The sequence below is a fragment of the Chaetodon trifascialis genome, chromosome 21 (genome assembly GCF_039877785.1).
Source record: "Chaetodon trifascialis isolate fChaTrf1 chromosome 21, fChaTrf1.hap1, whole genome shotgun sequence".
Classification (NCBI taxonomy): Eukaryota; Metazoa; Chordata; class Actinopteri; order Chaetodontiformes; family Chaetodontidae; genus Chaetodon; species Chaetodon trifascialis.
The window spans coordinates 8543090-8567665 of record NC_092076.1 but is presented as its reverse complement, the minus strand read 5'-3'; the positions used below and the strand labels follow the sequence as shown (position 1 = coordinate 8567665).

Genomic DNA, 24576 nt, shown 5'->3' with positions numbered 1-24576 from the left:
CTTTTATTTGGCTCACTGTCCGAGCTGCGCCATCAAAAGCACCAGAAAATGCACAAAATGTAGAATATCCTTTAATTTGTTGTAAAAAACTGAAAAGTAAAAACATCTATAGTCTGCAATGACATGACAATGAAGTGGAGTAATAAAATGTTTCTATGTTCTTGAGAATGCGTGCTAAACTCAAAGGTTATCTATATCACTTCCTTTCCTCCCCCTGCTGTGATATTTTCCCAGGTGATGTGTGGACCAGCGGCAGCAGGTCCCACTCTGCCCCCCCCCCCCCACAAGTGGGGCAGAGGTGGACTGATGCGGCATGGCGTTTAAAGGAAGCCGAGACCTTTAAGCAGGCACAAGTATCACAACAGCATCTTAAATAATGCATCTCTGCTTGGCAGGGGTTTAACAGAGACACACACACACACACCCGCCACAAAGGAACACACACAAATTGTTGTCTAGCGTCTTCAACCCTCCTTTAACACAAACAAATCGGGAGAGGTTGTTCAATTAAGTAAGTGTGCTTTTTTTTAAGGCATTTGATATATTATCAGACAAAGGGAAGTAGCGACAATTGGGATTGTCACAGGAGGGTGTCATTTGTGCCTTTGTTTTACGGTGGTCTTTGGTGCCATCGAATCCTCCGCTTCTGACTGTTGTGTGGTTTGTGCGAGTGCACAAGGGCTACTGTATGAACGACGGAGGCTTCTGTGAGCCTTTGCATTCCCGGGGAAAACCTCCTTTAGAGAAAGTACGCGTGCAACATATGTGAACGGTAGCCCGGTGTGTGTTCTCTCCCCTAATAGAAGTGCAGCAGTGGTAGAGAAGCCGGAGCCTTAGATAACAGCATGGGGCCTCTCATTAGCTCACAGGTTGGTGCTTTGGTGGCTTCTACGCAAGCGGCATTGTGTTCCACTTCCATGAAAAACCTGAAGGAGTCTCAGAGAAGGCGATGTCGAAAACACAAATAAAAGGTGACTGATCAACCGAGGCAAGGTAATAAATGAGCCTGCGACGTATCTAAACAGGTGTGAGGTGACAAGAGTTCTTTTTTGGGGGGGTGACAAAGAGTATCAGCTTGAAAAAGATCTTATGTCACTACAAAACAAAACAAAACAAAACAAAAACAGACACGGTCAGTGATGACCGTGAGAAAACTTCTCTTTAACAGCTTGATTCAATAAAAAATGTAATTCCTGTTTAAACGTGTCTGTGAAGCTATCGTTTTTTTTTAATATTACACCACAAGTAAACAGGATTTTATCTCTGGGGGGGAAAATACCTCGCCCTTTGCTGGTAAAAGAGTATATTATTCTGATGGGGGTCTTTCATGCTTGTACCTCTGTGATACCGGTGGTGTATTTCCCTGTCAAAGTCATTTCTATTGCTAAGTACAGCCGAGATCAGTCAATAAGCCTAACGACTGTACCCACAAAGCGAGAGGCCGAGAGGCGGCAAGGGGGGGGGGGTTTGCAAGTGAACTCCAAACAAAAGAGCAAATTCGAGGAGGGCTTTGATTGAAGAAGCGCCATATACTTTTTGAAGACCTAGGGATCATCTCTCAATGGTTATTTCTTTAAGGCATGAGGGCCCGATTAAACCCAATATTAAAATATGGAGGCGCTTCTAATGAAAAATCAAAGGCCCTGTTTCCCCTCCCACACCCACATCCTTCCATCTCTCTTTTCCTCCTTCTCCTGTGTTCTGTCAGGTTTTCTCCCTCAGCCCGTGGTTGTGTAGGAGGGGACAGGAAGAAAGACAGAGAGAAAGTATGAAAAGAAAGAAAGAAGAGAACAAGAGAAGGAAAGAGTGAAAACGGGGAAAGAGGGAGGGTTATAGAGATGAGGGACCTAGGTGCTGGTGGTGCAAAACAGAGACAGACAGCATTGGTTGGAGGAGTAAATCAATAGAGCAGAGCCGTCGGGGAGGCGGGCAGCCAGGGCAAGGAGAGAGGAGAGGAGAGGGGGAACCAGCACAGGGGCTCGGGCTCCGATCACAACGCTGGCTTCTGGCGTGCAGTGGGGAATAAAGTGGGCCTCCCCGGGTCAGCACCAGAGAAAAAGGTGAGATTAGAGGAAAGTGGAGGAGGGATTTTCACAGAGTGAAGGTGGGAGGGGTGGGAGAGGTGGGTGTCGGAGGATGACGAGGAGAGAAAAAGTGTGTGTGGAGGAGGAGGAGGGGGGTGGGGGGGTGTTAGGAGATGTGCATTGCAGGATACCTGGCAAGCCAGGGACCAACCGGCCCATTAGCCTGTGGCTACCTACATATGGTTCACTGAACCCTCTGCTGAGAAGAGCTCCTCTCCTATCAGTCTTCCCATCTTTTTTAAAGAAAGAAATACCTTCACTTTTAACCCTTTCTCTGCTTTGGAAAGAGGTTCACTCCTGACCTCGATTTATGATTCATTTTTGTTTGATGTCTATTCTTGGAGTGTTATCTAAAATTGAAAAATGTAATAAAAAAAAAAAAAACCTAGACACAAAGGGAGAGGAGTCGGGCCTGCTGAGCATGTGCGTGTGCGCGTCCGTCAGTGGACATGCACAGAAGACTATCTCCTTCAGTGCTTTGCCTTTTCTTGTAATGTGACCATTGTTGGTGCTGAATAGCCCACTCATTAGCATAAGAATACAGCAGCACATATAGGGACTTAGCCAGATCATTATCTCCATATATTTATGTATACTTTGTTATTTCACTAGCCAGAACACATTCAAATGCTGATGAGGCCAGTAAGGCCCCCCTCCAAAGCCCCTCCAACATGTGCCCTCCTGAACTTACCAATACACTTAGCAGTTTCCTGGGAGTCTGCAGGTTTTGTACTGGAATTTACGACAGGATTTAAAAAAATTGAGGGAAATAATAAACTGAAGGCTACAGAGACGAACTGCTTACACCTCTTTAAGAAGATTTAAAAAGCGAAAGTACACAGAAAGGAACGTGATACAGTCAATCCAGGAATAACTGGTGGAGTTGAACCATTAACAAAAACAATCATCTGCTGCTCATTCTTAGAAAAGTAGCAGTAAATATAATAGGAAAACTGCCAAGTAAAAACGACATAAATAACATTAGTTTAATGAGCCATTTGATAATTTGACTGTTTTGTTTTAAATGGGCAACAGATTTTTTTTTGTTCCTACTGGGAATTCGCCATTTGAAAGGAGCACTTAAAGCACAGAACGTGTTGTGTGAAACAGATCATTTCTGAATAAAAATGTACAAAGACAAAAATGTACACAAAGTTTGACAATGCAGAACAAACAAGAGCTCTATGGTGATGAGGGGAACAAAACTTAAGAGTTTAGTCTCACTGCAGGAGTAGGCTGATGCTCTAATGGTGGCCAACCTCTGGGATAATTGAAAAAAAAAAGTACTTCATCTTCCACAATGTAATTCTGATCAAGGCCACAGTCAGATTCCACTGCAGGCTTCAAAAACAGCAGAGAAAAGGCAAAATTGTTGGTCGCTGAGAGCAAAAACACGATCCCTTTCTTTCTGGCACGCTCCCTCATTAGAAACACTTAGGATGAGAGGGAGAAACTAAGTTTAATTGTGTGTCTGCATGTGTGTGCCTGTTTGTGTGCGAAGGGGGCGCGAGCCGGGGTTAAAACATTTGTAAACACGGAGCCTTAACTACGAAGAAACGCCAGTAAAGATGCAATGTAAAGAATTCTTCCTCTATTTACCCCTTTCCTCACTGTCGCTTTCTCGGAGGCTTACTTATTAAAAAGCAAATGCCACTGCCTAAAATACAGAGGAAAAACACAGACCCAATGATTCATAATATATTTCATAAATACTTCATGAATCCCTTCACCATACTTAAGCCAGTCTGGCAAAAAAAGAAAACATTGTCACCTATTCTAGTACCCGCTTGTCAGCACATCACTGGGGAGTGGGTGTCACATGTCACTTCTGGTTTACACTACTGCGTGGGACAGGCTCGGTGCACGGAAATCGGGGGTAGGACAGAAAGAAGAACAGAAGGAAAAGTGAAAGGGAGGTGGAAAGGGGAGGAGGGGAAGGAGGAGGAAGGGGGTGTTATCATATCATCGCCCCGTGTCTTTATATTTTCCCCCTTATTATCTTTGGCCCCCACTCACTCCAGTCACTCAATCACACAAGCCCTGAGGACAGCGAGGGGACCTGGGAGGGCCTTCACTTCACAGCAGACTCAGCCAGACAAGCGTCTGAAAGCTATACTGATCACTGTCAGTGTGTGTGGAAGTACGGCGACTTTGGAGGGGCCAGGAGAGATAAGCGAGAGAGGAAACGATTGCGTGGAAGGATAACGGCCGAATTTGCACACTGCCAAACAAAACCTGTGCTCCAGGCATAATGCAGATACCCCTTCCATACAGACAAGAGTTAACATAAAGAGACGGAGAGGGAGCAGGGGATGATCTGCTTACAAATTACAGCCTATGTGGTTTCTGCGAGTCGACTGCTGACAAGAACTCATCTTGTTAACGACCGTAAAACTCATAAGGATGACAGTAAAGCAAATGACCCCAAAATTTATTCCCACTTCTCCGCCTGGGACACTCATCTCGACACTTTATCATGTTTGTAAAATGGTTTCTTTGTGAAAATGCACTCGGATTTTCTCTATCTTCAGTACCAGGTCTGGTCAAAATAGGGGTAACACCAGTGTAGAGACTCTGCTTTTCCAGTGCGGTTTTAAGTCGTCAATAATTCCTCTAGTGGTTATTAACAGTGGCAATAACTTGCATAATTACTTTAAATTAACTTGAAAGTACACTATTAGAGTAGGAGTGGAAAACGGAGTAGGAGATGATGTAGAATCCTCTATTAATGCTGCCATCACATCTGGTTGACAACACTGTGATGCTATTCATGTTGTGGAGTGCAAATGATGACTACAATTACTTATTAATTATTATTCATAGCGTGGGAATGAATAAAACAACCAACACATTTCAGAGTAGCAGGTTAGACATAAGTGTCTCATATAATTTAAACATGTAAAACATAACATGTCTATACATTTTTAATCACAAATGTGACAAAAAGAATTGAAAAAGTTCTGCACACGGAGATATTCTAGTGAGCATGGCACTTCTGGACAACACATCCTTTTGTCCTTATTGTGACGCTGTCCTTCAACCCGGGTTGACCCACTGCTGCCATTACACCATCAAACCAACAAAAAACGGTTTCAACGCGAGTGACAAAAAGGCTAATCCGCAAATGAATCCCATCTTCGTGTCCATAAAGAGGACATGGAAAAGCCTTCGATGCCACAAATCCACAAAGGGCTTGAGGAAGACATACTGTGCACAACAACTTCCAAATGAAAGACATAATTCATAAGTAGAGAAGCAGATCTATTTGTTTACATCTTAAATCTGCACTCAGCAGAGGAAATATACAGGAAAAATCCCAACCATTGAGGGACTCCTTTTAAAACTGGTTACGAGTGATTAGACTTTGGTGTCATTGATGGGTTGTTAAGCAACAAACCATGAAAAGAGTCAATCTGCCTTTGCTCCTCTGTGTTTAATATGAGCAAGTAAGCCAAGGCAACCTAAGGCGATTTAAAGTGTCTAACATCCAACTAATGTTGGTCTGTCATGTTGCCTGTTAGCAGGAGTCACCATGACGAGGACAGGGGGCAAACAACAGGAACCCTTCAAGATGGATTACAACAATGCTAATTTATAATCACTACTAGTGAGGTTCTAGCGTGGGAAGTACAGAAGTCCTAAAATCTCCCATCAAAACCCAAATCTCAACATAATTATCAGCATCTGGCTGAAAAAAATGCCATTTAGGATGCCAGAGCTTCTTAAGACAAATGTACAACTTTCTGATAAATGACTTTGCAAACTCTTACTTCTCCACTTAGGTTGCTAATTGGGCCAAACATAATGAGTTTATGGCCATTATAAGCTAAAGTTGGATCGTCTCCATAACCTTGAATTGTCCATGACCACTTATTAAAACAAAAAAGCCAGCCTCACATTTGCATTCATAGATTAGATAAATGAAGGGCACCCTCATCTTCATTTGCTTGGCTTGGTTATATACATACCAAGGTATTAGTATGCTTTGAGTGGAGAGTAAATAACAGCTCCCACATTCAACTCCAACCAAGAACAGAAAGAATTCACATAGATACAATACCCTATACTTTCTAAGGCATTTCTAAAACCCTAGAAAAATGTTAATTCATTGCCAGTGATGAACCGATTGTGGATGACCCTCAGACGCAGAGTCAACAAATAGCTCTGGGGTTTGGAATCAGCCAAAGAGGCTTATGGAAAACTTCTGATAGCACTCTTACTGGCAACTAAAACATGTAGCATGAGCTGTGTATTTTAAAGTCAAGAGTCATTCATTAGCTTTTCTACAAGTCAATTTATTCTGATACCAGGGGAGCAAATAAGAATCATGAGTTACAGAAGTTTGTCTTGAGGTTTGTTCACATTCGACAGACATGGGATTTTATCATTTACTGATCTTGTTCGCATTTCCATATTTCAAATCATTTCTCTTCAATTATGAGCTGTTCTTGAAGAGTCTAATGCGCCAGTTCATTAAAAACAGCACAGGCAGTGTTTGCCCCAGCTGAAAGATACATTTCAAGTTATCTCTGGAAGGTCATACCACTTAGAAAGCTGATATATCGAGATTTAACAAAAAAAAAAAAAAGCAATCAAGAAATAAAAAGTGGAATCAGAACCAACAGCTTTTTCATTCCATTCACCTCTGTGTACCTGGCAAATAAACTGTTCAATATTTCAAGGTTGGCTGACTCTTTGGAAATGTATTAATTACCTCCCTGGGTAGACACTAGGAGGCATTCCATCCAAGGGTTTTTATGAAAGGAAAAGGCAGTCCAGACCTCATACTTGACCGTGACTAGCTCCAAACAATACCCCATTAGACAATTAGAAATTAGGAAGTGTTGGTTGTATCTCTCTGACTGTTGGCCTCGTGATTTACTATCAGAAAACACAGGCACGAGCAACTATTACAATATCCATAATGGAATACACGTAGCGAGGAATGGTAGAAGAGATTCTTTCCATCATCATTTCAAACTCGACTGAATAAGCGTCTCTTGAAGTTAAGTACTGTACTTGAGGTGAATCAAAATTTGACCTGTCACATTTTTCCTATCTTGTTATAACTTGCATTATGTAGTGTGACAACATGCTTACAAACCTCACATAAAGACTGGATAATGATATGTTTTTCAAAAGGGACACAGAAGCTTGAGGGACATCTTCATGGTCCTTGATGAAATGGTATATTGCATACTATGATGACAATAGCCTTTTATTCTGAATTGCTATTAATCTGATGAAATTCATCCTGCTCCGAAAGATTTACCCAATGACTCTCATGCCATCAGCAAATCTGCCTTGACCATTAATGGCACCAACTGCCACTTCATGTCACAAAAATGTGAAGTATTCAACAATAAAACTTGTCCGTGCATCACTTTTAATGCCTATCAATTAACCTTGATCAGAGTCAAGGATCCTTGAAAACAAAGCCTCTCACATTTGTGTCTTTGTGATTGAAAAGACAAAGAAATATACATACAAAACTAAACTCACCCCCTTTGACACAACTTAAGGGGAAGTATTTGCAGCAACACCTAATGTTAGAACAATGAACTGGGAAAGGAGATGTGCACAATTAAATGTTTACAATATCATTCCACTTTCCTAAGAGGGGCATCAATTCATTCATATTTTATTTGGCTTCCTTAATTGACTTTAAGAGGACAACTGGGTAAAGACAAACTACAGAAAATACATTAAATTGGGAGCCAGACTATAAGGCACTTTGTATTAAATGGGCTTTTACCACAAGGACATTTTTGGTTACATTATTTTCAATCTCTATTACAAAGCAAGAAGGATGAGGTCAGGCTTAATAATAAGTGGAAGGATTTATCATAGCAAGTCCACTCATGCATCAGAAAGGCAAAGTAATTGGTAAATGTGCCCAATATTGTCCTTGTCATATACCTTAAGTAGGAGAGAATTCTTAGAGCAATACCGCCATCTGCTGCACAAAGACATCAACAGCCACAGCATACTGACGCCTCAAAAGTCTATCTCAACACACACTGTATTATCTGTGAAGCACTTAAGAAGCACTTCAAAAACACTGAGGATTTTAAAAACAGGTGAAGAACAAAAAAATGCAGATTCGATGATTAACTTTAAGAAGTATCCAAGAGTTGCTCTGAACTAAGAGCTACTAACAGTGAGTTTAGAGATGCAAGTTCTGCATTTGTGACCAACATTTCTTGTAAAAAATTCAGCTAATTTAAACAATCTGCAATGTTGGACACAGATGTTTCAGTTCTGTTTTACCAATGATATCATGATGTTTAACATCACACTGTCAACAGCAGGTTGACTGAAATCTGCATTAGACTAAAAATATTTCCTATTTACTAAACATACTCAAGCACAGACCTAACAATACAACATGGAACAGCTTTGAAAAGGGCAAGAAAGGAAGAGCTTTGATATTAAAAATATGTACTGACAACAGTGAAGACGTCACCACCAGAGTTTCTAGGACTGACAAAAAGCACCTCGAAATCTCTGAGCCGATGCTGCCTTATGACAGCTTATGACATCTCATCATGCTCATGTCAGAGGCATCACACATTTACAATTAGCATGGTACATAATTTGAGTCACATCCTCAAAACTGGATTGTGTTTTGTGAGAGGCACGGCAGACGTCTGCAGACCCCCACCTTCCCCACTGGGACGGACCAAGCGTGGTCCTTTGAAGATGGTGGCTCTGTTTACCCGATAGATTTCATTAAATTAAGCTTACGTTGGGCCTCTCCTTTGCCTGATCAAAGCTGCTGCTAAAAGCCATGCCACCCTGCTTCCTCTGACTTGAACAAGGCGACTCCATCAAATAAGATTTTTGCCGTCCTTTTTAATTTTTTTCCACACTCTGACTTACTCTCTTTTTGGTCAGGCTGGCATCCCCTTTAGCTGCTGCAATGCCCGTTTGCTACGACCCAGCACCTTTAAAACCCCCACTGTCCCCTCGATTATCGCAATGAAGCTGTCAGCCAAGCCAACAAAGCTACATCTCATATATACACCTTTGGGATGCCCGTTTGATAAGTTGTCTGCTAAGGTCGTCTCGGGCCCTGTCTGGAAAGGAGCAGGAATGAGATCTCAAGCTGGCACACCGGTGGTAGGAAGACTTCAAACCACGGGTGAATGGGAGGATGAGAGAGCAGGTTAAGGGGGGAGGCACCCGTGGGAGGCCAGTAGGGGGTGGGGTTGTAGGGGGAGATCGAGTAGTGAGGGAGTGGAAAGGCCTTGATATCCACGGAAAGCACAACAAAGCCGGAGCTTTTTACATTAAAAAGAAAGGAGATTGCCTTTTTTCCACTGGACGCCTTTCGAGCTGAGTGTCATGTCCTCCCCAGGCCTGCAGGAAGTGAGAGGCCGAGCTCAGCTATAGCATTTGGCACATCTGAGGCACATCTGAGGGGGCTGAAGTTCATGCCTTCTGAACACTTGCATCAGATTTACAGGGGACCAGATATACTAGATGTTACTGTGAGAGGTGGGTGATCCTGGTTTAAACAGGTACACTGTGCTCACCACACCACACGCAGAGTAAAAATGAAAATGACTCCATCAAACTTGGGGAGTCACAGTTATAAGCAGGCCGATGTTCTTTATCCACCAGGACTAACCCACTGACACGTTCTGCTTTTCATTTCAGCTTTGCAGGCCTTGGCTCATACGACTTAAGTATGCAGTGACATGGAAGGAGGAATTTAGATGCAATCATGTTTATGTACTGTGCATGCAAGGTTTAGTTTCAGGAAGTGGATGGAGGAATGCTAACTTTTTCCCAGGTAAAAAGAAGCACATTTTCACACATATGGCCCTAAGACAGGCCTGAAAATGCAAGCAACCAAAAGTAGCACCAATATCAGCCCCAGCAGGTGTTAACTGCTTCATGATTAAGCACGGTAAGTGTGGGGAGAAGAAAAGTTAAAGATTAATCGGCAGCCAATTAAATGCCCATGGTGAGGAAAGTAAACTGTCTTGGCAAGGAGATCTCCTCTGTGATCTCAGCTAGCACATCTCTGCGGTGCGCTCACAGATCACTAGCATACGATATCTCCATCCAAATGGGTTGTTTATGCATGTTTACTTGGTTGTTGTGCAGTTGGAATAGTGATGGGTAAGGGAGGAAACGTTTAGTCCGCACAGACTTTAAAAAGCAGTCGCTCATGTGATGATAATTCTATTTCGTGTGAATGTGATTCTCACTCATTTCATTTCATTTTGCGACAAACACAAAAACATTTTATAGTTCATCTTATCTGATTATACTGTCTTTACATTAAAAAGCATTGAAAACTGGTACAGTCGTAATTACCAGTTTTTATCGTTTCCTAAAATCTTTTCCTTCAGGCTTTAGCTACCACATAATGAATGCTGTAGCCAAGAAAAGAGGAGGTTCACATTGGAGAGGAAAGCTACAACTTCAGTTCATTCCAAGGTGTTAGCAAAAGTTTCTTGATTAATTTGCCAAGAACGAAAAAGTAACAAAACTTCATTGGAACTACAGTAACGACAAGGCTAAACGTTGCACCTATCCCAGGTCGGCTTTTTGTGAATTAATCCTGAAGCTCTTAAACGTCCAATTCAGTGAGTGTTTATTTTTCCAACCCATTCCGAGGCTGTGGATATTTTTTCACATCATATTTGATTTGTGGAAGAACTCGCTTGCTCTCGAGCTCAAGGTCGGTTCCATTTACACCACGGGTTTATTATCGCGTTGTGAGCAGCAGCACAACAAAACTGACAACAGAAAACAATAACAGACAACAAAGTAAAGATATCATTAAAGATACATATTTTTTCAAGGTAAAGATTTGAATAGGAACAATGTGTTCGTACATTTTTTTGCAACGTAGGCTAATTGAAAAAACTAAAAAGGTAAAGAATAAAACAAGCAAGCAATGGAATTATGTTTCCATTGCAGGTAATTGCTCATTTCCATCATATTATTGATGAAGTGAAACACCTTGAACAATATTGGTAGCCAACAATATGGACGAAAAGCAAGGCACCCCCAAGACCGGGCTGTTCATTAAGCTTTGATAGAGGCTAGAGATCAAGTCAAGACATACAGTGATTTATGAATTACTAAACAAGGCCAGATTCTGCAGCAACAACACAAACACACACATCCTGTTCTCAATAGGCATCACTTCGCAAGTTCAAATACGAACTCTGAATTAACCTCGGTGGATGCACCGCGGAGCTTCAGCACAGAACTGTTTGTGTGTGTGTGATTCAACGTGAGATGTGTGAAAGACAGAGAGTTTAGTTGGGGGGGCAAACAATGGATGTATGTATAAACCACAATGGACTTGAGAAGATGACAACTTATAACTACAGTCTGTCGTATGCATTAACAGTAGTCACACTTTTAAAAAAAGAGAATTTACTAAATGTTGATGATGTATATTATATTTGTAACATTACCATAAATAACTATTAACAAAGATTTAAGAAGGAGTTTAAGTACTTACAAAGTCTTTCTCGAGCTTCTCTATCTCCTGCTTGTAGCTCTTCAGCCTGCTGTTGTACATGGCCCGGCTCTGGATGGGGATCTCCCGCACCTCCAGGTCCATCTGCTCCAGCTACAACCCGCAGTAAATCCAGTTAATTTCACAAACTTCACAAATATGTTTCCTGGCTAAGATCAGTTTGACAAGTAACAAAAATTGACAGATTTAGAGTTAATTCTGATCCAAATTTACATCATAATGTTCAGCACTTCATCACTTTTACAGCACTCTTGAAGAGATGTTAAAAAAAGGCCCCCCTATCCTCTAATGATCATGTTTCTCTTGCCATCTAAGCATTTCTGAAAATGTTATATTGTCTAAAAAAGGTTATTATCTAGGACAAAAAGCTGCTCAAGATTGAAATTGTGACAACTCTGAAAACATTAAGCTTTCTGAAATGAGTAACTTCAGCGGCATTAACTTTAATATGTTCCAATATGTTTCCTCATGTCACTCAGATGTGATAAAAGTTGCGACAGAGAAAGGCTGTTCTGCAAATAAATACACAATCAAATACGAGGGTCCCTTCATTGCAGCGACATGCACAGGCCCACCAATGTCACAGTGAATCAAGTGAAAGTACATTTGATGTGTGGCAAGACAGGTCTCTGTGTGGAGGATTTGGAGGAAACTAATCACTGTGACATAACAAGACAACTGCGAACACAATTTGTCTCTGTCAGGTGACTTTGCTCATTTTTTAAACAGCAACATGAAGACTCCCACCTCAAGATAATGGCTTGAAATGTGTCATAGGGGTGTCACTTAAAAGCAGATTACTGGAAAGTAATCATGTGAGGAGGAAGCCTCCTTTCCGCCATGTGTGCTTGTCTGCATGTCATGTCACCACCAGGATAATACAGGTGCTGTTGTCTGGTGCCAGTGAAAATTGTCCCCTCCCTCTTTGCACAAATTCATTATTTAGGAAATAGGAAGAGGAGAAAATTACTGATCAAAGACATACCAACTCTCTGACTTCTTCAAGCTGTTTGTCGACATTTAGAACCAGCTGTGTCTTCTCCTCTGAAAGGGAAAAAAACAGCAACATATTGATCAGCCGACAGAGGAACAGCGCTTCATGACAACAACCTAACTCCCCCGCAACGGGGGAAGAGAGGGGGAGAGAGAAAGCAAGAGACGGGGAGAAAACAACACACGAGGACACATTTGAAGATATATTTACACATTCTCTCTACACGACGAGCCAACATTTGATGTCTCTTAGTTATTGGCGTCTATGAGGCCTTTGTTGGTTTCTGTTGAGGAGCAGTGAGACACCTCGTGCCAACTCAAAGGGAAGGGAGGTGTCAGCTTTGCTCACTTGCCAGAAGTATGAGTCCCACTCAGAATGACTAACGCACCGTTCTGCACCTCACCCCGTGGCTGCTCTTCCACATTACCCATTGAAACTCATTACGACTTGCGAGAGTTCCAAAGAAGCATGTAAACTAGAATACATCCCATTGTTATTTAAGGAAGCAGCATTGCCACTTAATTTCTCCACATATAAGCGCTGGTCTCTGTTCTGAAATTAGCTTTTTGTCATGAAAGTGTACCAGGTTTGGTCCGGTCGATAAGCAATCAAGCAACATTAAATGTTATGTGCCTTAGTATCTGAATGGCTGCCACGCATGCCACATAGCCTCATGGCCTTCACAACGTAGGCAGTTTGATTCCAGTGGGTGACATTCGTTGCATGTCATACCTCTCTCTCATGCCCGTTCCCTGTCTGAATCTGCTGTCTAACAAAGGTGAAATAATTAAAAAAAAAGAAAAAAAAAAAAGTTTTAAACAAGCATCATTAACACAACATATTTTAATGGAGATTTAAGAACAAAAGGAGGAAAGATTAACCAAAACTTTGACATACATTAAAAAAAATGTACCTCAAATTTATATAGTCCATATTAATAATTGTTAAAGTAAATAAAGAAAAAAATATCAAACCTTTGCTGGTTACAGATTCTTAAATGTTTGAGAATGAATTTAATTCCTCTGAATGATGATTTTGTGAACTAAATTGTTAAATTTTTTTGACTGCTGGGTCCCACAAAATAAGCAATAAGCAGGCAACATGTCATTCATTTCTATTTGTAACATAATTTACGAATGTAAGATAGCAATTACACCATTTTTAGTTTCAGGCGATTACACACTCATGAAAACATACTTGAATATTAGATTCTATTTCCACCAACACTAGTGTTTTGTTGTTAATGTCCAAAATCCACTCCAGTAACAATGGGACAATAATGGACAGGCTTTTTTTTGAAGCAGCTGTTTTTTTTTATGGCAGAAAAGGTACAGGGGTTACTATTAACATGAATGATTGCTCATTTTTATTCAAGTGTCCCAATACGGCATTACAGACTGTGCATGTCACAAATTCTTACTCTATAATAATTCTATACCATATATACTACACACTAATGGGCTAAGTAAATTATCGAGCAGTTAGTATAGAAAAAGAAAATCTATATACTACTACCATTTTACCCTAAGAGTAATGACTTAATATGTGTAGCAGCAGACATCAATCAAACACTGACTTTGGGATGTCACTGACTAATTAAAGCTCACAAAGACAAAGCAAAAGTTTTCAGCTGTAATACTTTTAACTATTTCCAGCTCTGAGCAGCTCCTCCATTTCCTATGTTCATTGTATTGTGGGAGAACAATGTCTAACAACAGCACACTCGAAATAAAAAAATATTGACTGGATTTCTTATGTCTACTGTGAGGTTCAAGTATGCTTCCTTGCTGGATTTCCAGTCTGAATTTGGGACATGCAGACTGTGACAATGAACCAACACGCACAATGCCAGGACTCTCAGCAAAGCAGCTGAGTGGAAATGCTTTTTCTAAGGTGACATGTCAAAATGCTGTTTGTAAAAGAGGTGTATTTGGCTTCTAACTTCCCTTAACTCCTCGTGCTAAGACTCACAAGAATGCAGCATTTTTTGTGCCTACCTTTACTCAGCTGCATATGGGTATTAGTCGTGAACCACAGTTCACCTACTCACTACTGTCGGGCCAAAACATTATGTCACGTGAAAAACAGAAATAAGCCTTATGCATGAATAGTATGGATGGAGGCCTCCATGTCTCCTCTTAGCCCTCACTTTGCAAATGTCATTGAAGTCTGGCAAACTGAAACAAAATATTGTTTTAAGCATACCTAAAACTACAAATCTTTGAAGATAATATACACAAAGAAGCCACCACTGTCGGCCAAAACGATGACACTTCAGCAGATTTAGATTATGATAATGAGCAGAAAAAGGAACTATAGAAAGCTCTTAACGTCTTTGAAAAGCAAATCTGGTAAATCGGTTTTGGCATTATAGTATTCCGCTATATAAGCAGAAAAGAGGTAATTCAGAAAATCTTAACAATAATCAATTGAAATATTTCTCCTTTATATTAATTCTGATATATTCCCGAAAGTATTAATTTAACTGAAAATATTTTTCAATCAAATAAATCAAGAAGCATTAATACATTTCCACATTTCAAATCATTCAAATGCAAAGACTATAAAGCTTCAAATCACAAGGCTATTTGCAAAGCCAAGATCTTCATTTCTCAGGCACCATGGACCAACATTACCTTTTGCCAGTGCTCAAAAATCATTTTTAAAACCTGTGTCCAGCCCCACAGCCTCCACAGTAAACAGCCAGAGGAGATTCACTGAAAGGTGAGATGGTGCTTTCTTGCTCAGACTCAGGCCCAAGCTGGAGGGCTGTGAAATATGTATGGATATTTACCAAGACCACAACCTGCTGGCAGATGGATGTGGAGTTTTGTACACAATAGCAAGGCAAATAAAGAAAAAGTACGGCTGGGTAATTCTTTTTTTACTTGAAAAACTGTTCCACATCTGAGTTGCAGTGATTGACAGGCAATCTCTTGCCATAAACACTCAAAGGTGAGAAAAAAAAATGATATTCATGTTTCATGGAACAAGGCCTAACATTTCAACGTATTCTTATTCAAACATTGCTTGAATCTTAGGTTTTGGGGGATGGTAACACATAAATATATAAACACACATTCATTTGATTGTTACATGAATGAAGACAGTCAAGGACAGTTTTTCCACATGCCCTGGCCTTTATCAGCAATTGTGCACATGTGAAATAGAGAGATACAACAACAGCAATGACAAAAGCCCTTTGTCTGGAGCTATATTAACGTATTAAATAGAGGGCTGTCAAACGGCAGGAAAAATTCAGCCACTTCAGGAAGAAGAGCCATAGAGCCTTAAGAAAAGAAAGAAGAAAAACCTTAATGAGGAGGAAGGGAATTGAAATTCAACTGTAAACTATTCTGTTGGTGGCAGAAGACATTGAACAACTACTTATGGTTGTAATGTGTTTGCTGGCTTTGTACATATTCATATGGGCTTACTCTGACACAGTCAACAGATGGCGAGAGGAAGCAATGTGGAATTACACTGTGGAATGGGCTGCCATGAATCTTCAAAGATGCCAATTCCAAACCAGACATATTCAGTCAGGCGAGGCTTTGTGAGAGGCAGTGCCCTTTGAAAAACCAACAAGCGAGTCTGAGTCCAGAAATGGAGATAAATGTTCCAAGTAGGGGTTGGAAGCAGTTTTTAGCAGTCAAAAGTGAAGACAAACTAGTAGCAGTAGTCAACTAGTTGTGGACAATACAGGCAATTCAGTGAGTACCACCACACTTACAGTACTTCATTAGATAATATTTATGCTTGTATTTATCTGTCTTTTTGGTTTTGTGCAGTTGATGCCATTTCAAAAAATATTACAAAATACCAGTTGTCTGTTAAATTAAGATATGCTGCACATAATGGCTCTTTTAGTGTTTTTATTTTTACACATTTAGAAAAATGCAAACCTGGTGACTATTTTGTCTCCATGTGACTGTGTACTCACTTACATAGCAAGTCAAAGTTATAAGGTAGTATGTGCATTGCAAAAACAGTGTTTGATCTGGGTACATAAGGATAAGTTTTCACAATCATGAGAACAAAAAGCCCATACTGACACTATGATGGCTCGCTGATGATGTCTGTTTTTAGCGGCTCTAGAGATGTAGCAGGGAAAATGAGTCGTGTGTTTTAATGTTAAAATACAGTTTGTGAGTCAAGCTATGCCCTGGCAGCATTCCCAATAAACAACATTACAATCTAAGCAAGTTTCAGAACAATAGCAATCACATTTTGAAAGGGTGACAGGCTGTGTAAAACAGGTGCTTCAGTAAACTCTGAAAGGCACACTTTGATTGGGGAAAGTTGTTATGCGCAGTCTGTTTTATGAAATGAATATACTAATAAACTGCTCGTCTGTAACACTCTGTAACACTGTTTTTCATTTGTGACCTAATTCTTAGGGAATATAAATGGAGGGACCAGAAATTATGCTTAATAAAAAAGGGGAAACATTTCTAAGCCCTAAAGTCTTTTCACAGTTACAGATTAAATTTTGTGCCACTAAGCTCATATCGGTAAGTATAACAGCACCACATGAATGTATTATCTATCGATTATATTCTATCATCTTTATCCTGTATACAAAGTGCTGTGCATGTTGCCACCAATTTATAAATTTGGTTAAAACTGAAGATATAGGTACACCATTTTGTCTCTTTATTATGAACACACTGAGCCTCGTAGCATGTGCTTTGGTCAAAACGTGCCACAACAAATATGCATTTAGTGTTTGATAAATAAAGGAATTCTGAGTGGGACTCAACACCTGTTATCAGGATGCAAGTTCATATCAGTCTGATCATCTCTGCTGCATTTTATCCCCAGTTCTCTTCCCTGTGCAGTGTCTTAATATACTGTTAGACAAGATAAAAGTTAATATCACAGACATTGATGCAAAGTAGTTTGGTAATGAACATGTATCTTTCCAATTAAGCAAATTGGATCCAACCTAAAACATTTGTGCCTATATCTGGTAGCCACTAAGAAAAATAATTAAATGATTTTTAATGTCCAATCTTTAATGTTTTCTGAGCCTTTATGCTGACATGCTGTACATCAGATCCAGTCATGTGAATACAGAACCTAAACTGGCTGCACGAGTGTAATCCACGTTGTAAATATGAGAAAAAAGAAATCCTCTGTATCCTTTAAACAACAAATATTCACTCGACTGAATGGAGGACTCCCATTTGAACACTTGAATGGTTATTTGGCTGAAAAAGAATGTCTGACAGCGTCATTCATCCACTTTTCTATCTATTTTGTACACATACATTTCAGTTGTGGGGGTTTTAACCGATTGAAGAATCTCCGGGGCAATAGGCAGCCCACTGCAAAAAGACAGACTCATTGACACCTACGAACACTTTATCGTGACCAATACACCTGACCTACAGACCTACATGAGTGATGAAAGAAGAAATACACACAAGTCTTACATCCAAAGCCAGGTCCGACCTCTTGTTGTAAAATGACAGAGCTCACTAGCCTGTGTTTGATAATGTTACGTCATGAATGTCAGTTCATTTCAGTACAGGAAACACAGAAAGCTGCTGTGTTGCCATGGTGATTCCACAACTCCAGTTTCCCCTGTGATACCAGTAAAAGTTTACTGCCTAACCGTTAATCTCTATTATATAATGATTTCAAGCAATATTTAGCTAACACTTCAGCTATACTCCGAGTGACCCAAGGCTTCTGTTCTCCTCTTAACGCTGCCATTAACAGAGGCAGCAGCCTAGAAAAGCACACATACATTATCTATTGGAAAACATAATGTTTTGCCAACCCCAGTGTTGCACATTTTCACACTGGCTAAATCCAATGACTTTAAGACAGCCAGAAATACGTGATGACTCATTTTACATTCATGTCCAGAACACTCTCGAGCGGTGTTTCACCATTTTGTGCGCTAAAATATCAGAAGAAAATGTTGGCGAACTGATGAAACAACACAAAAAGAACTGAAGGCTACACCGGCTACCGTTAGCTAGCCTTCTCAGCAGAGAAATGCCAGCTAACTGATAGCTAGCTCCACCTCAGCGATTCCAGCTAATAAATTTAGCAGACTTACCTCCACTTAGTTTAGGAATTCTGCCAATTTTGTTGGTTATTTCCGCTGTAATGGTTCCAAAGTCCTGCTCGTAGGCTTCAAAGTCTGACGACATTTTGACGTTTAAGTTTAAAACAGGTGGCTTTCTGGTTGACAGTTAGCTCAAAATAATAAAAACAAGGCTCGAATGGAGTTCCTTCCTTGAGTCGCAATATAATATGCTCGGCAAGGAACTGGGCTTGGTTTTTATTTTTCCGACATTGAAAATGGCACAGGTAGCGGATAAAAAAACATCAGTCACGTTTATTTTTGACGAACGCGAGTAAATAAATTATGATTGCAGTTCCGTGATGGTAGAGTAATAAACTGTTAAGACTGAAAATGTCGACAACGGGCTGAGGGTAATAGTTTCTGAGACACCATGAGGAAGGTTCCTCCCTGTACACAGAAGAAATTGAAGAAAAAACTAAGGAAGTGGCCAGGTAGGTAATTTAAAGTGACAGATTTTTTCGCCATTCATAAAAACTATACGTGTATGTGTATCGATAACCGTTAGTTTTTTTCTTTAAGATGCAATGTCATCCTCTTTGCTCCTTGTGGCAGCTATCCATCTTCATACGTTAACGTTCGTCTTGTCAAGCTGGCGAGCAAGCTAGCTAACTAGCTAACAGCTGGAACGTTAGCCTTTATGCTAAACCGCTTCTTTTTTTGCCAAAAGGACAATAACGTATATACCATTCCTTTCTCTTTTTGCCAGAGTGGTCTCGCTTGTCTGGCTTGTAAATATGATGGGAAATGCTAACGATTGCATATAATGTTTCAATTCAGTGTTTCTTGATGCGAATAAGCTAGCTTGGTAACATTGCTAATTAGTTGGGTCGCTGTTGAGTAAATACTATGCATTTACATCCAGTGAGCCACTTGTTCAGAAATACAGCACTGTCCACTCCTGTGTATTTGTATGTTTTTCACGTTTAGGTCCCTTGCTTTAAAGCCATTAGCTATTAAGATACTTGTTAAACTTAGTTATTTCTGACAGTTCCCGATCGAAATATTGCAATGATGACCAAGGCGTGGAAGCTGTAAATCAAAGCTTTATCTTAACCTTTATTACAGGCCTGTTATTTTTGACTGCATTAGTTTTAGGTAGGTGTGCTTAATAAACTGGCATCTGAGTGCATGTAGATTACAACAGATATGGTCGCTAGATGTAGTTTTGTGTATATAACTGTGCACGGACAGTGCTCATGTTCCACAAGGTTTATCTTTCAAAGTTTTGCATTTATTGATATTTAGAAAATAATAATAACTACAGTTGACATGGTTGAGAGCAAAAAGTGCTTCGAAATGAGAATAAGCCTCACTTGACTGTCAGTAATTCACTGTTAAACAATTATGAAATGTAGCATCACTGGTTTGGATGTTTAAACATTTCTCTCTGTCTCTGTCTCTCTCTCTCTCTCTCTCTGTCTCTTAGATGGGGAATTTGAGTGTGTCACAAGGATAGAGTGCTCCGAAGACTGGCAAGAGATGATGCTGCTCTTTGCCGGTGCAAAGAACAATGGGACACAGAGAGCCCCAGTGATCCAAGACCAGTCCAGTTGCTGGGTACTCAGAAGACGAGAAAAAATATGTGCATCATCTGCACCGCTGACTTTGCAAGATAACAGAGGAAAAAAAGTAACACAGTGAAAGTTGGTCATTACATTTCAGGAACTCAACAGCCAAAATATTAGTGCTAACTTTGTGGCAAGAAGATGAACTTCCTGTCAACCTTTGTGACATTTGAGAACCTCCATGAGGTTCGGAGATTGTGCCACTGGGGTCCAGTCATAGCCCTGTCTGTCATTGCTATATGCTCTACCATGGCAGTTCTGGACTCTATTATCTGGTACTGGCCGCTAGACACTACAGGAGGCAGCATTAACTTCATCATGCTCATCAACTGGACTGTCCTCATCCTCTACAACTACTTCAACGCCATGTTTGTTGGACCAGGCTACATCCCTCTTGGCTGGAAACCGGTAAGGATCTTCAATTAGGATAAAGGCTTGCAATATGTCACTGGTGTTTGTTCATGTAGATAATATAAAGAACAGGTTGGGACTGTGTTTTTAAGATGTAGAGAAGGTAGAGTGACACAATTTAATGTTACATCAGACGTTTGACATACTTAATGTCCCAAAACAGGAGAATCAAGAGGATACCCAGTACCTACAATACTGCCGAGTGTGCCAAGGGTACAAGGCCCCCAGATCCCACCATTGTCGCAAGTGTAACAGGTAGCTACATTTACAAAGTAAGATTGGGTTTTTGCTCCTAACCTAAAGAAGATAAAAGAGCACAGAGAGCTACTATAACTAGAAAATCGTTGAGCTACTCCAGGTCTCTGTACAGCCTGTATAGTGCTTCACAATGACTTTACAGCATCACATAATCTGTTTATGTGATGTTGAATGCATTAATATCATGTGCCTGTGAATCTATTTTTTGAGGGGCAAAAAGAAGATGCAGTGTGACTTGCTGATGAACTTGTCACTCTGTGTCCCCCCGAACAACCAGTCAATTCCCCAGCACTCCTCTCCTCCTCTGCATCCCCTCCTCTAGGTGTGTGATGAAGATGGACCACCACTGCCCTTGGATCAACAACTGCTGCGGCCACCTGAACCATGCCTACTTCACCAGTTTCCTGCTGCTGGCTCCACTGGGCTGCTCACACGCTGCCATTATCTTCATTATGACCATGTACACACAGCTGTATGAAAGGGTGAGCACCATGCCTTTGGTGGCCTGTGGTCAATACAGCTTTTCTGTGGGCAGATTTGCCTTATTCATTTCATTCTAATGTTCCCACACATGTCAAACAGTTTTCTTTTTCCAATGCTGCAGATATCATTTGGCTGGAGCACTGTGAAGATTGATATGAGTGCTGTGCGACAGTTCCAGCCCCTCATGCCCTTCAGTGTGCCCGCCTTTGCTGCCACACTCTTTGCCTTAGGCTTGGCACTGGGCACCACCATTGCCGTTGGCATGCTTTTCTTCATACAGGTAAGTTTTCCTTAAGGTTTTCATTGCGGTGTGCAATTTACACAAGCCGCCGGCTATGAAATGTTACATTTAAAATGATCGTTTAACCTTGCAAAGCCAGGCCACCTGTGAACAGAGTCTTCTGCAAAAGTAGTTCGTAAAACATCTGGTGAAAATCTGACGATAACGACTAACGATAATGAAATGGTCTGTCCCTTTCAGATGAAAGTCATCCTCCGAAATAAGACCTCGATCGAGTCCTGGATCGAGGAAAAGGTCAGGATGCCTGTTTGATTTTCAGTTGGTTTGTTTTATGATGACATTTTGTGATGTGTTGTGTTAATGCTTTTAATTCACAACATGTTCTCAACATTTCATTGTTAAAGCTCTTTAAATTTTAAATGCCACATTTATAACTAATGCACATGAGTTCCAGGATCATCTGTCAGTACAATACAGTGCACCAGTTACAGAAACTTGACACTACCCCACCCATCCGACTCCATACACACACAACCACTCCCTGTGTCTTTACCACTAGGCCAAAGACAGAATACAGCACTACCAAACAGGGGAGGACTTCATCTTCCCATACGACCTCGGCAGCCGCTGGCTGAACTTCAAGCAAGTTTTCACGTGGTCAGGGACGCCCAAGGGTGATGGCCTCGAATGGCCAGTCCATCCCAAGTGTCACCAGCACACCTTAACTGTAGGTTCAGTTCAATTCAATTTTATTTGTTTGGTACTGTTGTTATGTGCTCTGTGAAAAGACATTGTATGTTTAATGATAAGTTATCTTTAATTTGGTAGGTATTGTTATAAATCCTACTGTTGATACATTTCCTCTCAAACAGTGAGTTAAAAGTTACCTCGTCAGACAATAGTGACTGTAATTATCTTATTTTCACTTTAAACAGATTGAGCAACTGAAGCAGAAAGCTGATAAACGAGTGAGAAGTGTAAGTACCTGCCAAATCTGTATTGTGACGTCCATGTGGACAAGTAGCACAGACACACAAGAGCAGGTTTTAGGCTGTAATAGCTATAATGTGTGTGTCTGCAGAGAGAAGTTTGTGAGATTTCATAAATTGTGCTTCATACATTTGCCAGTATTTCCAATTTGTAATACTCACTTAAATAAAGCAGTTTGTAGTAAACATTATTGCCGCTTGTCATTGCAGTGTATACCATTATATTCTGATGTGCGTATTGGCAGGGTCCAGTGTTAAAAAAAATCCTCTGTCCAGGCAGGAAACTAAGTTCTATCTGCCCTTCATATGTGATGAGTCACATCAGAAATTGAACCACATCCCATCATTCGCTAATGGGTCTGGCTTCCATCTGATCGATGCTTATTCACTTCACAGCGGATGTCTCCAAACTGAAATCTTGCGGCCAAAACTAAGCTTGTGAGGTCAGACTGCTGTAGAAGAAAGTCTCTTGTTTTCTTCCAGCTCTGTCAGACCTTCGTGCTGTGCTTTCATGTGATTAAACTGGTCAGACTTTGTAAACACGTTCCTGTATTTTGTCTGAATATAGCATGTGGTCAGCGCAGTAGAATAACCAGATATTTTGCATGCCTTGGCCAGCAGGTCCAGTACCGGGCAGTGGAGGACTATAATGGAGCGTGCTGCCCTCTGAGCAAAGGTCTCCAAACCTTTTTCAGAACTCCTTGCACCGAGGAGCCCAGGATCCCCCTCAGCAAGGGGGACACCATCCTGGCCACCCGTGGCACTAAGTGAGTTTATTCAGGCTAAACTAAAACAACAATGTTTGACCAAAACTGCAGTGTTTTTGTCCATGTGAATTCTCCTAATTGCTGTTTTTTTTACCTCTTTAGATGGTGGATGTATGGAGACAAAGCTTTGAACGAGGAGCAGATCAGAGGTGGGATGAGGCGCTTTTGCTGTGTTTTCAATTCAGTTTTTAATTTCACTGTAGCAAATGTGTAACAGTGGCCTTTCTTTCTGTTCCGGCTTTCAGCGGGAGAGCGCGTAAGGGGATGGTTTCCAAGGCGATGTGTGGAGAAGTGCCATTATGACACAGCTGCCAGTGATAGCACCAGCGATAAGAAAGTAAATTAATATATTTGAACAGGCTTTACGTAGAGCAGGGGAGTTAAACTGAACAAAAGGTGTGTATCCGTGTTCATAAACGTACATCCACTGAAGATGTCATGCCTGATGCTGCAGGCTCACCATCAAGAATTTCATACTTTGATTAAAATTTCTCACACATTTCAAAAACCACCGTGGATTTTTCTGAAGGCAACGTCGTTCTGAAAGTCTTACTGAGCACCTCGCTGTCAAATGAAGAGGACTCCAGAGTTCACGACTGGTCCCGTGGGTTCAGTTTGACTCCTCTGACCAAAAGTGGAAACCCAGCAAGAGTCTTAATTTCCAAGAATTGCCACCAGGCTTTAATGTGACTGCATTGTGATTACATGACTTTTTACTTGAACCTGTTGTTTTTACTTGTGTTGATGTCCTTTTTTGCTAATTATGCAATGCCTCTGCCCAGCTAACCCCGGGGCTTCATCATGCAACTCTTTCTTACAGTATGGAGATAACAGTTCATTTGTTTTTATTATTTTTGTAAAAACCAATTGTTGGCCTCAAAGTATAAATCAAAAATAAAAAAAATCTTCCGCAAGAGTCATTGTTATTGCTAGAAATTGTCATGCTTAATACTTAGAAATTCCTGAAGTGCCCTTGGGCTTAATGTAAAACAGTCAATCTGCAAATGTTTAATTATTATGGTCACATACAAGTCCAGGATGCTGTTGATTGGATTTATCCAAAACTAATTCTGATGTTATGCCGCATCCTTTGATATTCATGTTGACGCTGATTGGGTCTTACCATTTTACTGTAGAAATTTCTTTTAAGGAAATGTACATATCTTGGGAGCC

General features: G+C 40.7%; 2 protein-coding genes across 6 annotated transcripts in view; one reads left to right on the top strand and one right to left on the bottom strand.

Annotated features, from left to right (window-relative positions):
- vti1a (vesicle transport through interaction with t-SNAREs 1A) overlaps window positions 1-19300 on the bottom strand; it is a 118049-nt gene extending 98749 nt beyond the window's left edge. For 3 of the 4 annotated variants that reach the window (XM_070990209.1, XM_070990212.1, XM_070990210.1), the window contains exons 1-3: window positions 18660-18858; window positions 12578-12636; window positions 11575-11685 (exon numbers count right to left, since the gene is read on the bottom strand). In XM_070990209.1, the coding sequence (XP_070846310.1) occupies window positions 11575-11685; window positions 12578-12636; window positions 18660-18753 (264 nt within the window). In that variant the 5' untranslated portion in view covers window positions 18754-18858. Of the gene's footprint in view, window positions 1-11574; window positions 11686-12577; window positions 12637-18659 lie in introns of all 4 variants that reach the window. The other variant, XM_070990211.1, reaches the window with a different exon arrangement.
- zdhhc6 (zinc finger DHHC-type palmitoyltransferase 6) lies at window positions 18880-24322 on the top strand. 2 transcript variants are annotated; one of them, XM_070990207.1, is made up of 11 exons: window positions 18880-19120; window positions 20116-20662; window positions 20829-20920; window positions 21246-21405; window positions 21528-21686; window positions 21888-21941; window positions 22207-22374; window positions 22583-22624; window positions 23255-23403; window positions 23506-23552; window positions 23649-24322. In XM_070990207.1, exons 2-11 carry the CDS (start codon window positions 20396-20398, stop codon window positions 23747-23749), a joined length of 1239 nt encoding a protein of 412 aa, XP_070846308.1. In that variant the 5' UTR covers window positions 18880-19120; window positions 20116-20395; the 3' UTR covers window positions 23750-24322. The 2 variants fall into 2 exon arrangements, with proteins under 2 accessions (XP_070846308.1, XP_070846309.1); XM_070990208.1 differs by having other exon boundaries at window positions 23258-23403; window positions 23649-24315.
- Window positions 24323-24576: the final 254 nt, after the last annotated feature.

What these genes read in the sequence shown, in the direction of transcription:
- zdhhc6 (XM_070990207.1), top strand. Translation starts at nt 20,396, where the DNA reads ATGAACTTCCTGTCAACCTTTGTGACATTTGAGAACCTCCATGAGGTT. An exon ending in CATTGTCGCAAGTGTAACAG is followed by an intron (nt 20,921 to 21,245) that starts GTAGCTACATTT and finishes CCCCTCCTCTAG; the next exon opens with GTGTGTGATGAAGATGGACC. An exon ending in AGTCCTGGATCGAGGAAAAG is followed by an intron (nt 21,942 to 22,206) that starts GTCAGGATGCCT and finishes CTTTACCACTAG; the next exon opens with GCCAAAGACAGAATACAGCA.